Here is a 17,517-nt window from a genome sequence, read left to right as displayed (position 1 = left end):
TGTGCTGTGTGAGTTGTCCTTCACGTTCCCACACAGTGCTCCATACTTGTCTCTGCTGGAGTTGGTTTTATATATTTATGTGTTCACTCTCAGTTTGGCTTGCTTTCAATGATGTATTGTAAACAGATTTTAGGGGGGTGGGGAAGGCTTTGATTTATAGTGCTTACCAATTTCTGTGGTGTAAATACTTCCACTGTGGCTGATTTCCAGCAGCCAATGTGATGACGCTGAACATGGAGTTGGAAGGAGATGCAGTGGGTTCCTGTGAACTGGCAAGAACCCACTTCTGGAGGGAACTGCCAGTATCCTTGCTCAGTGTTTCCTCTAAGTGCAGAATCTTTATTCTAATATCTGGAAGGAGACTCTTCTTTCACTTTTACACCTTGTAAACTCTGGCTGCCTACAGAATTGCTATTCCAGGGATTTCTTTTTTTTTTTAAATCTGGGTTTATGTGACGTTTTAGATCTTTCTAACTTAATCTCGTTGTGTTTCATCTCAGCATGTGTCACCTGCTTTGTACTGTGATTAGGAGGGACTAGTTTTACCTTCTGATTTTAGAGCTGATTAAATGGGGCAACTTTAATTGTGGATACTTGGACAAAAAAGCATAAAAAACGTTCTGTATATAAGAATGTTTCTGTATTTTAAAAACTTTCTTACTTCCATCCCCTAAGATCTGTTTACAGATATTTGTTAATAGTTTTATTTTTGTTATCTTGTGAGATGTTTTGTCAGTTATTACATAGCTTATTATTATTACTTTTTACATTGTATTTAAACATCTCTTTCCCTTTTCATACTGTGAGATTTCTCAGGAGCAAAGCCTCTATACACAGGGTGTCCAGTAAGTAGTTGAAATTGATCATTTGTTGAATGAACAATGAATAATAGACATTTGTCTAATTTTCAGTCTCATCATCACAAGAGGTCAGACCTGAGGAAGAAATTTGGAATAGTCCAAATTAAAATGAGAGTTGAGGCTTAGTCATGGTGTGAGCTCTGTAAATAAGTAAAATCTAGGACTAAGTCTTAGATACCATCCATCGTTGGAGCAGAAGAAGCAGTATTGATGATAAAGGGGAAAGGAAGGTTGTGGGAAGAAAACAGAGAGGCCAGTGCTTTAGATAGAATTACAAGAAGAGTATCAGATAAAAGATGGATTGAGAAACATTTGTTGGATGTGACTAGAGGGATGTCAGTTGTACCTGTCAGAGAGCAGTTTATTTAATGTGTTGGAAGTAAAAACTTTGTTTTAAAGACTGAAGGAGGATTTGAGGGGATAGGAATGGGAATCAGAGAATGTGGATTGCTCACCCAAGTATTAAGATGAGATAGGAAGTGAATGAATGTTAGGTATAGAGAGAAAGTAGGATTCTAGAAGGGGTAATTATTATTCATTTTAATGTTAGAAACATTTTTCATCATTGCCCTTATAAGTGACACTTCATAAAAGAGGTTTAGTTTTGAAAGTGCTGTATGTAAAAGTCCATGTTTTGCTAAGTCGACAACTTTTCAGATGTAGAGAGCCCTGATTGAGGTGGGTGGAGATCTATGGTCTAATATAGATCATCACATACTTTCAACACCAGGACTGATATTGGATGATTTTAGTGTGCACATCTATTGATGAGAGTCTCAGAAGAGAATTTTGGTGCAAGGCAATTCAAGATGGTATTATTACTGTATGTATTATAAATCATTTATTTGCAGAGCAGTCTGTCTATGCTTTTGAAAGACCCAGGAATTACTACTTTATATCAATAGGTAACATCCCATCACTGTGTCAGGTATATTGGAGCACACAAATAGAATAAGAAATAGCCCTTGCCTACAGTCTGAAGAGAGAAAGGCCATCTTTACGAAATGAATAGAGAACAGCAGTGAACAAGATGCATGTTCTGTGACTCCAAAAATTAAGACAAGCACGTGAAAGTAGGTCCTTTAGGAATGGATAGGCTATGACTTGGTAGAGAAGAGAGGGGGTTTTTAAGGGGAAGGAAAAGCACAGAATGAGAACTGTATATTTGGAAAGAAGGTGAAACAAAGGGGAAATTTGAATATATTTCAATGTTATAAAAAGTAAATGAGGGCCTCCCTGGTGGCGCAGTGGTTGAGAGTCCGCCTGCCGATGCAGGGGATACGGGTTCGTGCCCCGGTCTGGGAGGATCCCATATGCCGCGGAGCGGCTGGGCCCGTGAGCCATGGCCGCTGGGCCTGCGCATCCGGAGCCTGTGCTCCGCAACGGGGGAGGCCACAACAGTGAGAGGCCCGCATACAGCAAAAACAAAACAAAACAAAACAAAACAAAACAAAAAAGTAAATGAGGGCCTCCCTGGTGGCGCAGTGGTTGAGAGTCCGCCTGCCGATGCAGGGGATACGGGTTCGTGCCCCGGTCTGGGAGGATCCCATATGCCGCGGAGCGGCTGGGCCCGTGAGCCATGGCCGCTGGGCCTGCGCATCCGGAGCCTGTGCTCCGCAATGGGGGAGGCCACAACAGTGAGAGGCCCGCATACCGCAAAAAGAAAAAAAAAAAAAAAAAAGTAAATGATTTTCCAGGGGACAGCTTAGTTCCAAAATTATTTTATTAGTCTGTTGTTCATATGCCAGACTGAAAGTAGCCTTTCAGTCAGCTTTGAATGGCTGTGTTCAAAGGCAGAAAGACCAAAGGACGATTCCTCCCCCTGTATCAGGGAGGAGATCTTGTCCCAGCAGCCCCTTGGTGGACCTCCCCTGACCTCCCATTGGCAGGACTCGTGTCACATACCCAAGCCTTAGCTGCAGGGAAGGCGGAGAAAGCAAGTCTCTGGAATCTTCCACCTCTATAGAGATAGATAAGAGTTCTCAGCAAGGAGGGTTGACAGGGGTAAAGATAGATATTGAGTAGATGACACTAGAATTGGCTGGAGTAGCCAATTTCATTTGTGAATAAAGTCACATCCACCTCCTAGTAACTCCACTTTTGGTGTTTGTTAAGCTCTATAGGTTATTCCTACAGAACAAGACTTCTAATGAAAGAAATGAGTAGAAGCCGTAATGTCTCTCTTCTGCCTCTCCTTCCACACTCCTTTTCATTGTCACTTATGTACTGTCATAGTGGAGAAAACTACAGACAATCTGTTTTCTGTGTCTCCGACTCTTCCCTAGCATTTGCATTGGACTGTGTGTCATAGCTGCACTGCATACTAAGGCCCCTTTGTTAATAGGAGTTCATCAGAATCTTTCATTGCTCCCCTATTTATTGTTTCTGTTTCTATTGTGCCACCCAGATACCTGAAATAATAAGGGGGTAGAAACAAGTCCGAACATCCACCAAATAATTTTAATTGATCAGAGATATGAAGACAGGTTGCATACTTGAATCTTTTTAAGGTGATCAGTAGGGATGCTATAAATTTTATAATATCTCTTAGTTTTCCTTTCCTTTCCCTCCTTTATCATCAAACTTTTAAAAGACCTGTGATTTAGAATGGTAAGTAGATATTTAAGGTGGGAATCCTTAGTGCTAAGTTACATGCCAGACTTCATTTCTTTGGGCTTAGTATTTGCAAAGCAGTTTAAAGAGTTTGGGAGAAAACATAAATGGTGTGGAAATCAAAGGTCAAGATCTTGGAGCATATGTGTGTCAGTGTCCCCTTGACATTTTAATCATCCTGTCCCAAAATTTTGGGTATCTTAGAGGGGTTCATCTCTCGGAGTCTGAGGACCTGTGAATCATAAGCTTCCCTTTTCTGATTATATTTGGCCTATCATTCTCTAATTCCTGTCCTCCAGAATTATTAGATAAGAAAATATGTTTAAGGATGCTCTTTTTGAATGAAAACCTATAATAAGCATAGGTCCAATTGTTGCATTTTCTAGATGAAACATTATTGGAGACAGTGTTTCCTGGAAGATTTCAGACTTTTTTCCCCCACAGTAAATTTGAATTTGTAAAATTATTACCTTTAAAATTAAGCTCATACTTAATACCTTCATTTTGTTTTTGTACCATTCTTTGGGTTTTTTTTTGCTTTTTTGCACAGAAATTTCCAAGAATCGCAAGCCTTAAGAGATTTGAAACTAGAGTCTCATTAGTTCAAAATTTGCAAAATACGTTGGTTCAGAGAAAAAAGGGCTACTCTACCTGTTAAATAACATCATTTTCCACATGATATTTTCCACTAAAGGTTATGTTATATGATAAGAATATGGAGTCTGTTATTGACTAGAAAATGGAAAACTGAACAAGATTTGTAAACACTCGCATAGAAAGACAGTTGCACACCTCCCAAACCATATCTTCTTTTCTGCATGCCACATGGATCTAGCCAGTGTGGTGTATGATCATGTTATGACTGTGAAGGTCCCTACCTTTTGTTTTTAGAGCATGTGGGTCTTTTACAAATCGTCCCTCACTAGCACATTGGCAGGGCAACAGAATATCCAAATTGACAACTAATCTGACTTCTTGGCTGAGCCACACCAGACACTGTTTGGCGTTAAAACTATTGGATTCTTCTTCTTTAATTTCTCTCTAAACAACAGAAGAAACCTCACTACCTGTTTATCAGTGCCTGAAACGACAAAATCTTTTGTGGACTTTTTTTCTTTTGTTTTGGTTGGTTCTTCATGTCCAATTTTTCCCCAAGATGGTATCCAAAATAATTGTAGAAGGGACTTGAGCTTTTTGCCTATTTCGAATGCTGAAAGGTGAGAAATATTCCAAAAGAGTTGTGCATTTTGGTTAGTAAGAAGCCTCCTTATCTGTTCATAAGGGCAATGGTGGCCTATTCCATGAGTATGTACTTTGGGAAGTGTGGCAGGGCTGGGTGACCTTGTAGGTCTGGATCCACTGTGAAGACCAATCGTAGAAATCATCGCCATTGGTTGTACTAAGCTTCCATAAGTGTCGACCTATAAAAGAATAAATGTAGGCGAGAAAGCAAAGCCTCGAGCTTGAATGAAAGATAGATAGACCACCCCATTTTCTCTCTTTGCGCTTTAGAAGTTCACTTGGACCCCTGCAGAACGTGGTGTCCTGTCGCAGACTGTCAGACAGTATGCGCCGTTGCGTCACGTGAGCCAGGACAGCCCGTGCTCGTGGAGTGCCCCTCTTGCCACCTGAAGTTCTGCTCGTGCTGCAAGGATGCTTGGCATGCAGAGATCTCCTGCAGAGACCGTCAGCCTAGCGTCCTGCCAACAGAGCACGGGTAAGAGAGGACACTTCGTCTTGGGATTATTCACTAGTGTGCTTAGAAATATGTTGCTTGGAGAAGGAGTTATATTGTGATGAAATTTCAAGGTACGCTATTTCCCTGCAGAGCTTTCCTGAGCAGTGTCTCAGAACTGGTAAGTTATTAACAAAGAATAACCAAATAAGCATGTCTAAAGGGATTTGAGTTATTTACCCCCAGAGAATCTTCCAGATACGGCTGACGTTAGAGTCTATATGAGTTTTGATTTCTTTTTAGGTAGGAGGTATGTGGTCCCTTGGTTCTCCGTAGGAAGTCATGACTTTTGTCCACAGCCGTTTGCTTAGGTACCGTGACCGCCTACAGTTGATACACCTCATTCTTCCTGCTTGCGCAGAGGTGCAGAAATGATTTCCTTCCCTGACTCAATTGCCAGCTTGTGAGGTGTGCCAATCATATCAAAAGGAATAGGGCTTCCCTGGTGGCGCAGTGGTTGAGAGTCTGCCTGCCGACATAGGGGACACGGGTTCATGCCCCGGTCCGGGAAGATTCCACGTGCCGTGGAGCGGCTGGGCCCGTGAGCCATGGCCGCTGAGCCTGCGTGTCCGGAGCCTGTGCTCCGCAACGGGAGAGGCCACAGCAGTGAGAGGCCCGCGTACCGCAAAAAAAAAAAAAAAAAAAAAAAAAGGAACACAGCAGTAGAAACAACAGCCATTCAGTGTAGTACGCTGCTAAAATTCGTGTGTACTAGAGAAAGAGAGCTTATCTTTCAGTACGTTGTGCTCTGAAAAAGCAGTGCTGAGGTTGAGATTTTTTTATGATGAGAAGCAATGCACTCTGTACCTTCTAGGACGGAGGGTTTTTATGGCAGCAGCAGGGCCCAGAGTGAGAGACCTTTGTGTTTGATCCCTTGCTTTGCTTGAGGCTATGGCTGTTTTGCATCAGCAAGATCAGAAATACCAGTGTTACCGTCCAGCTGGTTTAATCACCCGGCACCCTCAGCGTGTGGAGAGCCATTCTCTAGGAACAGAAATGCTACCTAGCTGTGAGGCTGTGCTTGAACTGCAGACCAAACACATCAAGAGGAGAAAAAGAGCTAACGCACGTGGCAGGCACGTGCCCGCTTAGCCAGTACCTGCTACATTTTCACTGCCATGCAGCAAGGTCCCCGGGGAATCACAGGACAATGTAAAGATCCTAGAGGAGAGATGGATTGAGTTCTGACATTGTCACTTGGTATCTGTGACTTCATGCAAGTCATTCAGCCTCTATGAGTCTATTTCTCTATTTGAAAAAAAAAAAAAACGGGGGGGGGAGGAATGAAAATGGTGGCTGTCCCCCTGCTGTGTAGGGTTATTACGAGCACCAAATCCAGTCATAGGTTTGAGTACACTTTGTGAAACTGATGTTTCCATGTGCTGGGTGGTGGTTTTGATAAACAGTAGCTAAAATGCAACCCAGTGCTCTGGTTCACGCAGGCCTCCCTCCACCTCAGCTTGTTCTACTTATTTTCTATGCCCCTTGAGCCTGTGAGCCTTGCTGGCCTGTTCATCTATTTGGAGCAGGTCTTTTCAATGATATTGGGCATTTATTTGAAAGAACTGATGATTGACTCCCTCCAATCCCCTCTGTTTGTTTATTTGCACAGATCATTAGATAGATGATCTCTACCCCACCTCCGTTCGATCCTGAGCTGTTTTTTCCACTGTGTGGCAGACTTCTTGTACTTTTTATTCAGACAGGGTGTGCTCAGAGAATGAAAGACTAATTTGGCAAAACAATGAATTCAATCAGCTGTGGAAAATACAATTATGTAATTCACTCAAAGCCAAAAATAAATAAATTAAGGTTCTTCTTTGTTTTGAGTTAACTGAACAACAAATAATCGGTGTCTCTCCTAGTTACCCGCACCCTTCTCCTGGGATGGGGAATCAAGCACAGATAGAAAAGAGTTCACTCCCTACCCAATAGGAGCCCTGGGAATTCAGTTGATGACCATAAAGTTAAGTCTAGAAGAGCATATTTAGCTGATTAAGTAATTATATTCAGCCCACTTTTCCCATAGCTCTGGTTAGTGCACACCTTGTGGTCCTTGCTTTTTAAAAAAACAGGCAGGGGCTTCCCTGGTGGCACAGTGGTTGAGAGTCCGCCTGCCGATGCAGGGGACACGGGTTCGTGCCCCGGTCTGGGAAGATCCCACATGCCGCGGAGCGGCTTGGTCCATGAGCCATGACCGTTGAGCCTGCGTGTCCAGAGCCTTGTGCTCCGCGATGGGAGAGGCCACAACAGTGAGAGGCCCGTGTACTGCAAAAAAAAAAAAAAACCAGGCAGCATTCTCCATCCCTCCCCTATAATTTCTCATTCATTTTGTTTCTAGGGCCCTCTTCGTGATGGAGGCAGAAGCCCCCATTAAGCAATGCCCAGTGTGCCGGGTTTATATTGAACGCAACGAAGGCTGTGCTCAGATGATGTGTAAGAACTGCAAGCACACATTTTGCTGGTACTGCCTTCAGAACCTGGACGTAAGTTCCACCTGGAAGAGTCTCCCCGTGTGGTCCTTCTCTATCCTGTATCTGTGCGACAGCCAGTATCTGATGGGCTTTCCTTTTAAAATATTGAGTCTGGGGGCTTCCCCGGTGGCTCAGTGGTTGAGAGTCCGCCTGCCGATGCAGGGGACACGGGTTCATGCCCCGGTCCGGGAAGATCCCACATGCCGCGGAGCAGCTGGGCCCGTGAGCCATGGCCGCTGAGCCTGCGTGTCCGGAGCCTGTGCTCCGCAACAGGAGAGGCCACAACAGTGAGAGGCCCGCATACCGTCAAAAAAAATATATATATATATTGAGCCTGTTCTTGTTTGCCAAAGAAGTTTATTTTTCTTAATGAGACATCCTGAGCCTGCTACTTTAGATACCTCTTTTTGATTACCTTAGGTGTGTCACCTTAACTTTAAAGGCAAGCTTTTGTTTTAGGGACATTTCCTGCTTTGGGGGCATTGTCTCATTTTATTATGTAAAGGACTGTTAGTGTAGTAGTTTTATATTGCTTCTGTAACCAACTACCACAGACTTGTGGCTTAAAGCAACACAAGTTTATTATCATTAGTTCTGTCCATTGGAAGTCTGATATGGATCTCACTGGATTAAAATCAAGGTGGCCTCAGGACTGCATTCTTTCTGGTGGCTCTAGGAGAGGATCCATTTCTTTGCCTATTTTAGCTTCTAGAGGCTGCCTGCATTCCTTGGCTTATGGCTCCTTGTTCCATCTTTAAAGGCAGCATCATCACATCTCTCTGACTTTTCTTTCATGGTCTTAACTTCCAGAGTGATTCCCTCCGACAAGCTGGGAAAACTTCTCTGCCTTTAAGGATCCATGTGATTAGGTTGGGTCCATCTGGATAATACAGGATAATCTCCCCCATCTCAGGGTCTTTAATCACACTTGCAAAATCCCTTCTGCCACGTAAGGTAACATATTCACAAGTTATGGGGAATAGGCCATTGGCATCTTTAGAAGAGCAGTTATTCTGCCTACCACGATTAGATTGTTTTTTTTCGTTTTGAATTTAAGGAAAAAAGCCATTCAAATAAATGGTATCTCTTAATTACTATCTCATTCATTGGCGTGACAGCGGGATTGTTACTGCTTTCTCAGAGTTCCCTTCCCACATAAAGGGGTCTCGTCTAATTCTTTTCCCCCGCCATTCATGAAGTGTGTCTTCTCAAATTCAGGTGTGGCTCCATTCAGTCCAGTGCTGAGGCTAATGGTAACCTCACAGTTAAAAGGTGATGTGAAGGATTGGTGAGAGTTTTTTCAATTCTAGTGTTTTACAGTTTGGGGTGGCATAAGTTGTTTATAGATATTCCCTATTTTGGCAATTTGGACCCATCAGATATGTTCATATCAGTGTAAGCCCTCAGTCATGGTTGGATGGGTGGCTGTTCTTTTCTCAACTTTTAATTTTAATTGCTTAGTTTGCTTTAATTTCATAGGCCAATTTGTGTAGTGCTTTAGTATTATACACACTCAGTGAGTGAGTGCAGTTAACATGGCATGCATGCTGGCCACCACATGCCTGATTTTTAACTGAAAATTAGATAAGTTGTTTAGGCTGACATCTATGAGTAAGAATCTTAATGAGCTTGATGTCAGGATTTCAGAAAGAGGTATGCACTGGGGAGGAGAAGTTTGACATTTTAGACTCGAAGCCTAGCAGGTCAGGTTGAAAGACATGTTTTCATTCTTTAAAAAAAAATCCTATTTATTATAACCCCTTGAATTACAATTATGTTGGATATTTGAGACCTCTCCTAATTCCAAATGAATGATACTCTGGATGAGGGTATGACTCATGATTGTACACCCCTCATGCTTTATAAATGAAAGAAATCTTTTTTGATTTCCTTCAGGTTTAACCAAAACAGTAATTGGATTCATATCCACTAGGAGGCTGAGACCATGCGGTTCTCTCTAGGAGGCAAGAGAGTAAGGCAAGAAATATGTGTGCCAGATCACTCCTTCCCTTGGCTGAAATATGTTTGGGGCATGGTGTTGCAAAGAACACAGTGTTCCGTCACTTGTGCTGTTCTGGTACGCGAGTAAAATACTACAGATGTGAAATTGCTAGATACACAGCATCTTCTTCTGGTCATTGTGTTTTGAGGTTTCATTTTTCTCAGTTTTAGCCAAGGGGGCATTGGCTCGTGGATAATGATGTTTTCCTGTAGACAAGTGTTCCACGTCAGATGGTGGTGTTGATCTTTGTTTATAGGAAAGTCTTAGAGCATGGGTCTGGGAGAAGGGTGATTATCCAAAAGCCAAGCCTGAGACAGACACCAAAAAAAGTGATTTTGAGTTTTGCTGTGGGGAGTTGGGTTTGTTTCTGCCTTGATTCTCATCTCTGCTGTTTCAGAGGATGAGACAGTCTTCATCCTCTGCTTTGGGAACCTCAGAGACTTGTCCCCTTGATTCATATCTTCTCTCTCCTGTGACTTCAACTTCCATTCTCTACTCTCTAACCTACCCACACATTCAACTGTATCCCATTTAAAAACGAGTAACACTTTTCTCAAGCCTACATCTTTCCCTTACTGCCATTCTATTTCTCTCCTTCCTTTAGAAGCCAAGACTTAAAAAAGTATAATCACCTCTAGCCGTTGACACTCCAGTCACTGCACTGACTCAGATTGCCCCCTAGACACACCCTGACTGCATTCTTCCAAGACTGTGAGAGATTCCTTTTGGGTAAAATCTAGTGGATACTTCATTCCTCATTTTACCTGGATTCTCCGCTGCCTTTCACATCTCAACCACCTCTGCTCCAGTGATACCATCTCTTCTGATTTCCCTTCTTTGTTTCTGGCCACTGCTCAGTTTCCTTTCCAGGTTTTTTCCTTGGCCCTCTCTTAAATGTTTGTGTTCAATAACCTCTTCACTTCTCAGTCTGCACCCTCTGTCTGGGTAATCTCATCTACTTCTGTGGTTTCTTCAGCCCAAGGACATTGCTTCCCAAGTCTTTTTCCCAAAATCCAGATCTATGTAATCAGCTGTCTTTTGAACAGTACTGCTTAAATGTCTCAAGTATCTCTCAAGTTCAACACGTCCAAACTGTGGTCATCATCTTCCCAACAAAATGCATCTCTATGTTGTCACTTCCCTCAATAAAGCCTTCTACCCAGTGCTTCTCCCTCATCTGTGATTTCTTCTCCCTGTTTCCCCATCTAGTTAATTACCTTCTTAATTCTTCATGGCTGTATTTACCTCTTCTCCATCTCAGCCACTGGCATTTTATCTCAGCTGGTTGACTATGAAACCTGTTAGCTGCCTCATTCGTGGTCCTCTCATTCCATACTGCACCTCTGCTAGAGCTACCTTTCAAAGATAATTGGTCTGGTCGTTAATCTTGTTTAGAATCAATGGAGTCTCAAGGACTATCATCTGTTTTCACTCCATGATGTGTAAAACTACTAAAATACAGTCTAAGGATTGTTAGCTTGGAGTTTCCACAGGCTGTCGTTAATATCACCAGAAAGAGCCTTTGCTTCCAGTGAGGTGATCTGATGGGGTTAGCATCCATTTCTCAACTCAAAAGTGCGTGTTTACTGAAACCTTTCTTTGCTTTTCAGAATGACATTTTCCTCAGACATTATGACAAAGGGCCGTGTAGGAATAAGCTCGGCCACTCGAGAGCCTCCGTGATGTGGAACCGAACACAGGTACCCTGACCTTGAAAGGAACGTGAGAGAAGCCAGACTTAGGATGGGTTAAAAAGCCCACCAACTTATCCTTCCCACTCCATTCCCTACTTACCCAGCCCAGCCTGAGAGGTTCTGGGGAACTTCTGGGGCCTGAAGTTAATTCATGAGCACAGTCTCCTAGAGGAGAGGTGGAGGGGCAGGGCGACAGAGCAGCCAAGTAATTAACAGTGACCAGCAGAATGAAGATGAATGCTCGTTCTTCCTGAAAAAATGGAGAGAATGACCTTCCCAAAGCCCTTTGAGGCATATTTGCTATGAAAGGCAGGGCTCTAAAATCCCATGAGCCGGACTTCCCTGGTGGCCACATTGTCCACCTGCCAATGCAGGGGACACGGGTTCGAGCCCTGGTCCAGGAAGATCCCACATGCCACGGAGCAACTAAGCCCGTACACCACAACTACTGAGCCTGTGCTCTAGAGCCCGTGAGCCACAACTACTGAAGCCTGTGCGCCTAGAGCCTGTGCTCTGCAACAAGAGAAGCCACCGCAGTGAGAAGCCCATGCACCGCAAAGCAGAGTAGCCCCCGCTTGACACAACTAGAGAAAGCCCGCGTGCAACAATGAAGACCAAACGCAGCCAAAAATAAATAAATAAATTTATTAAAATAAAATAAAATCCCATGAGCCCCTGTTGGGGCTTAGATCCCTCTGTACATATCATTGTGTGTTTACGTGGCAGGTTCAAAGGGAGTCCTGATTTATTTTTAATAGTATTTGTTTGTTTGTTTGTTTATTTCCGTGTTCCTTTTGAGGGAGTCAGTGTTCATAGCCTAGTAACCATTATTAACATCCCTCTAAGACTGTTGAAGAAACAGGTAGAGAGCCAACGCCAACAATTCATGATCCCGCTGGGCTTGCACCAGAGCCTGAGTTAGCATTTGGTTTGTCCTTCCGGGCACTGGCTAGAAGATCCCATAATTGTAACTGCTTTATGTGCCTGAGATGGTGTCTTAGTTCAAGCTGTTATAACAAAGTACCCTAGACTGGGCGGCTCAAACCACAAATTTATTTCTCACGGTTCTGAAGATTGGAAGTCTTAGATCAGGGTGCCAGTGTGGTTGGGTTCTGGTGAGGACCCTCTTCATGGTTTACAGGTGGCCATCTTCTCACTGTGTCCTCACGTGGCAGAGAATGGAGAGAGAAGAAAGCTCTCTGCTGTTTCATTTTATAAGGGCACTAATCCCATCATGAGGACACCACCCTCATGTCCTAATTACCTACCAAAGGCCCCCATTTCCAAACATCATCATATTGGGGATTAGGATTTCAACCTATGAATTTTGGGGTGGGGGACACAAACAGTCCACAGATGATGGTAGAGTGTACACATAGGAAGATTGAACTGCTGAAATAGGCTTTTCTTCTACATTTCCAGGTGGTCGGGATTCTTGTGGGGTTGGGCATCATTGCCTTGGTGACTTCACCCTTGCTGCTCCTGGCTTCCCCATGTATAATCTGTTGCATCTGCAAGTCCTGTCGGGGCAAGAAGAAAAAGCATGACCCATCCACAACCTAAAGATCTCCGTTCGTATCCATGTGCCACAGATGTCTGGGTTATACGAGACAGCACAGTGATAAAGCCCCCCTTAGTGAACTCGCCTCCCCCTCCTTGCCAAACTTTGGAAGTGCCTCTGTGTCCAGACTTTGAACTTGCCCGCCCACCTTCGGCATCCAAAAAGGCCAAGCGCTGGTGCGTATGTTCCTGTGTAAAGAGAACCGAGTTCAACAGTCCAGGCCATGTCTATGGAGCGTGTTGGAAAGCTTTGGGGTTGATGGGGAGGAACTAACACATCATCATGCTATCGTCTGAAGGATCCCACTGGACTGTTCAACTTCCAGCCACATTCAAGGAGCCTGAATGAACACTTGGTGTAATAAATGTGCTGCCAGTTAAGACAACACACATGCTCACTGAGAAGCCAGAGTCTGTTGTGTTGATTTGACCATCATGAGAAGCATGAGGAAAACCTCCTGTAGGAGGGGAAGAATCAGACTGTTTAAGGGGAAATTCTTAGAAGAATTGTAATTCTTGTAAGAATTATAAGAGAGCTGCTTATTTTAGGAGCTGATATGGCGGTTCTGCCTCTGCCGGTTGGCGGGTGTGCTGATTCCCCAGGAACTTGGTGGAAACACAATAGGTTTCTCCTGTGTGGTCTCAGTGTCAAGCAGGAGTAACTGCTATGCAGAGGGAGTTGTCCCTTCCCAGGAAAAGGGCTGCAGCAGGTAAAACAATCTGGTCTAATGTAGTATCTCTCCCCTGGGTGATAAACTTTTCTTACAGCTAGTAGCTGTGGTCTACAGGATTGTTTTATATGAAATATGCATAGAGTGGCAGAGATTCAAAATCATCATCACAGGTATCAGGGACCTTTCTTGAGCTCTCTGTTCATGCACCCAACAGATTTAGAATTGGACCTGCAAGTACACACCGAGAGTGAATATTAAAGTCCATAGGTATATCTAGAATCTGTATAACTTGCTGCCTACCTAGAGTTTCTATTCATTGGGCATGAATGGATTTACCCAATAGTACACACAAAATAAATGTTTACTTAAAAGCCATTCTTCTGGGGCTAATATGGTTTATTATAAATCAACCTAAATATTTTTTGCATATTATATATGTAAATTTTGGTTACAAGTTCATAAGTTCCCCGAAGGTTTTGACTCATAAACGTAACTCTTTTAAAATAGTACAATGTGCCATCCCAGTTCATAAAAACACTAATTGATAATCAAGTTGTTTTTGTATTTTCAAACACAATTCAGAGCAGCTCTCTTCCCAGCAGCAAAGTTTTGCTCTTTCAGCATCTGTTAGGGCAATCAGAGTACTTTTTGTATATACAGGGCACTGATAAAACAACAAAAAATATCTGAGAAACAAAATGTAAATGCTTTATATATCTTAAATAGTTTGGGTTCATATCACCTCATTGTGGCTTATTTTTCCCATTATTCTATTAGTCAGATTTTGAATAAATGAGTTTTGAAAAGACAGTAACTTTTACTATAGTTGCCATTAGCAAAGTAACCTGGTGCTTCGTGAGAACCACGTTAAATGTTAGTGGACGGCTCTCCTTGAAGCTAGGGGTACCACATCAGGACCTAGCAGGACCTATTTTCTGAGGTAACTGGGTAACTAGACTATTAAATTGCTGCTATCCTGGACCTGTTATTAAAGAACGATGCTTTGCCTATGTAATGGATTGTATTCTAAGTGGGGATGTGTATATTTAAGAAGATATATATATATTGATATCTGATATATGTATAGTACATCTATTGGTTGTGTACATTTTTATTTACTGTTTGTATAGAACATAGATGAGAACTCTGGGAAAACTTTTGAATGGCCACCAACCCCAAAATATTTTAAATTATTCATTAGGGATTTCTCAATATTAAGTGTCTTTATTTTCCTTTGAAACTCTAAACACTTCAGGAAAAAAAATCAATCTCTTCTTCTAGCACTGTATTTCATATTAGTACAAATATAAATGGATATATATTTGAGTAATTTGCTTTTTCTTACACTGCCTTATTATAGTACAGGGCATTTATAACTGCTCAGGGGATCACAGGAACTCAACTGAAATTGAATTTTTGTACCAAGAATGTCAGTCATGGCCATGTACGCCCCCATATTAATACAGTCTTCAAGCTGGGTTCCACAAAGAGTCTTTAAACAGGGGCTGATTTCAAGTAACCTAAAATTCTATGTTGTCTGAGGTAGAGCTCCTGAATTTGGAGTAAAAGTGGAAGAAAGCATCTATGCTATTTCCTTGCCAAATTGAAGGACTATGTCTTCTCACAGAGATACTATAAAAGAATGAGCTTACTTGTTTTGTGGGGAGTGGGATGTGTTTGTCAAATAGATTTAAAATAACTGGATTTAGAGGGACTTCCCTGGTGGTCCAGTGGTTAAGACTCCGTGTTTCCACTGCAGGGAACACGGGTTCGATCCCTAGTCAGGGAACTAAGATCCCACAAGCCATGCAGTACAGCCAAAATATATATATATAACGTAAAATAATTTAAAAAAAGAACTGAAGTAGAGAATAGTTTAAAATAACTGGATTTAAGTTTTTAAATGTTGAAGAGTGCCTGAAAACTGGTGACTTCTTCCTTAAAGCGCTCAACAATTTGGCCTGTGTGAGATTGTTGGAATCATCAGGAACAGGTTGGTTGGTTGGTTAAAACCCACATATATCTCCAGTGCATCAAAGGGTGAGATGCAAGCCAGTCTAGAGATTGTGTTTATAATGGGGAAAGCTGGCAACTTTGATAACAGAGACTGATGTTTTCATTTTGTATAACTGGCCAGAGAAAGGGTTTACCCTTGTCGCCTTCCTCTGTTTGTCAGCTCTGTCCTTCCCTAGTGATTCTCTGTCCGTCCTAGGAAGCAATATGGGTCTATGTAATTATCTTTGGATGTTGTGGCAGAAGATCGTTTTGTTTGAAGGAGTGTACTCCATTTGAAATAGAAATTAAACAAATCCTTCGCCACATTGTAATCTGGATGGGATAACTCACCATCCAGAAAAGCTATTGGATGTAATTCCATAACTTTTAGCTGTTGCCCCTTCTAGGGAATTTTTCCATTGTTATTAGGCAGGGAGGTGAAGAGGAAAACCACATGGAACCAAGTTTTAGAATCTTAGGCATCCTATTTGTTCATGCCATGGATGTTTGCTCCTGACTTGAAATCTCTAGTTTGAAAGAGGCCTTTGAAAAACCAACAATTCACCATGTGAGTTTTCTTGTCACTGGCATCACAAAAATCTCACCTATTCAGGTTTGAAAATCTACATGTTTATTTGAATGTAAATCACCGTTTCTTAGAACCCTAATTGTCTCTTAAAAATTATACAGAATCTAGGGCTTCCCTGGTGGCTCAGTGGTTGAGAGTCCCCCTGCCGATGCAGGGGACATGGGTTCGTGCCCCGGTCTGGGAAGATCCCACATGCCGCAGAGCGGCTGGGCCCGTGAGCCATGGCCACGGAGCCTGCGCGTCTGGAGCCTGTGCTCCACAGCGGGAGAGGCCACAACAGTGAGAGGCCCGCGTACCGCAAAAAAAAAGAAAAAAAAATTATACAGAATCTAGATATGTATTACTTTAGCCTTCCCTACGCAGTGCTTCTAAAAGACTTTCTGTTCATGAATGGATGCCTTTATGTATATAGAATATGTGTATATGTGTAGCTTTAAAGATAGTTTCAGAATGCTTTCGATGAATGACATTTTATAAAGCTGTTAAACAGTGGATATCTATAGGCTGTTACATCTCATGTTGATTCATGATCCAGAAAGTTTTGCTATGTATTTAAGAAATTGCTGTAGTATTATATTTTTCCAAGCATTTGAGAGGAAAATAGCTGTTTTAGTCTCTCTGGCCCCAATAAATGTGGAGCAGGAAATCAAGTGTGTTATTTTTTGTTATGCTGCATGTTTTTAGACACGTTCAGTTTTATCATCCAGGAGCTAACCAAGTCATTATTAAATCTTAGGTTCGGAACTGACAAAAAAGTAACCTAATCTGCAATACCATATATGGAAGTAACTCTTGCTACCTTGTTTCTTAAAAGAAATAAGAGCGGGCTTCCCTGGTGGCGCAGTGGTTGAGAATCTGCCTGCTAATGCAGGGGACACGGGTTCGAGTCTTGGTCTGGGAGGATCTCACATGCCGCGGAGCAACTAGGCCCGTGAGTCACAACTACTGAGCCTGCGCGTGTCTGGAGCCTGTGCTCCGCAACAAGAGAGGCCGCAATACTGAGAAGCCCGCGCACCACGATGAAGAGTGGCCCCCTCTTGCCACAACTAGAGAAAGCCCTTGCACAGAAACAAAGACCCAACACAGCAAAAATAAATTAATTAATTAATAAACTCCTACCCACAACATCTTCTTTAAAAAAAAAAAAAAAAAAAGGAGCAAGTGTGATGCCTTCACTTGTTGCAGACTTTCTGTTGTGTGTGTGATACTTCACACTGCCAATGCACAGGCATTGATCATTATCCAGAAAAATAACCAATAATTTAGGTCTTTGATCATCCTAATAAAAAATGCTGCCAGGCATCAGAGCTATCAACTCTAT

The 17,517-nt window shown here is 42.5% G+C and overlaps 1 protein-coding gene across 7 annotated transcripts in view; it reads left to right on the top strand.

Annotated features, from left to right (window-relative positions):
- RNF144B (ring finger protein 144B) overlaps positions 1 to 17,517 on the top strand; it is a 109,379-nt gene that overhangs the window by 63,875 nt on the left and 27,987 nt on the right. For 6 of the 7 annotated variants that reach the window (XM_082639565.1, XM_082639563.1, XM_082639562.1 and 3 more), the window contains exons 5-7: positions 4,986 to 5,190; positions 7,550 to 7,694; positions 11,295 to 11,384. In XM_082639565.1, the coding sequence (XP_082495691.1) occupies positions 4,986 to 5,190; positions 7,550 to 7,694; positions 11,295 to 11,384 (440 nt within the window). Of the gene's footprint in view, positions 1 to 4,985; positions 5,191 to 7,549; positions 7,695 to 11,294; positions 11,385 to 12,800; positions 16,965 to 17,517 lie in introns of those variants that run through there. The other variant, XM_082639564.1, reaches the window with a different exon arrangement.

The sequence above is a fragment of the Mesoplodon mirus genome, assembly GCF_964341445.2.
Source record: "Mesoplodon mirus genome assembly, chromosome: 12".
Lineage (NCBI taxonomy): Eukaryota > Metazoa > Chordata > Mammalia > Artiodactyla > Ziphiidae > Mesoplodon > Mesoplodon mirus.
Note: the sequence above shows the minus strand (reverse complement) of the source record. Positions and strands in the feature narration are given on the sequence as shown.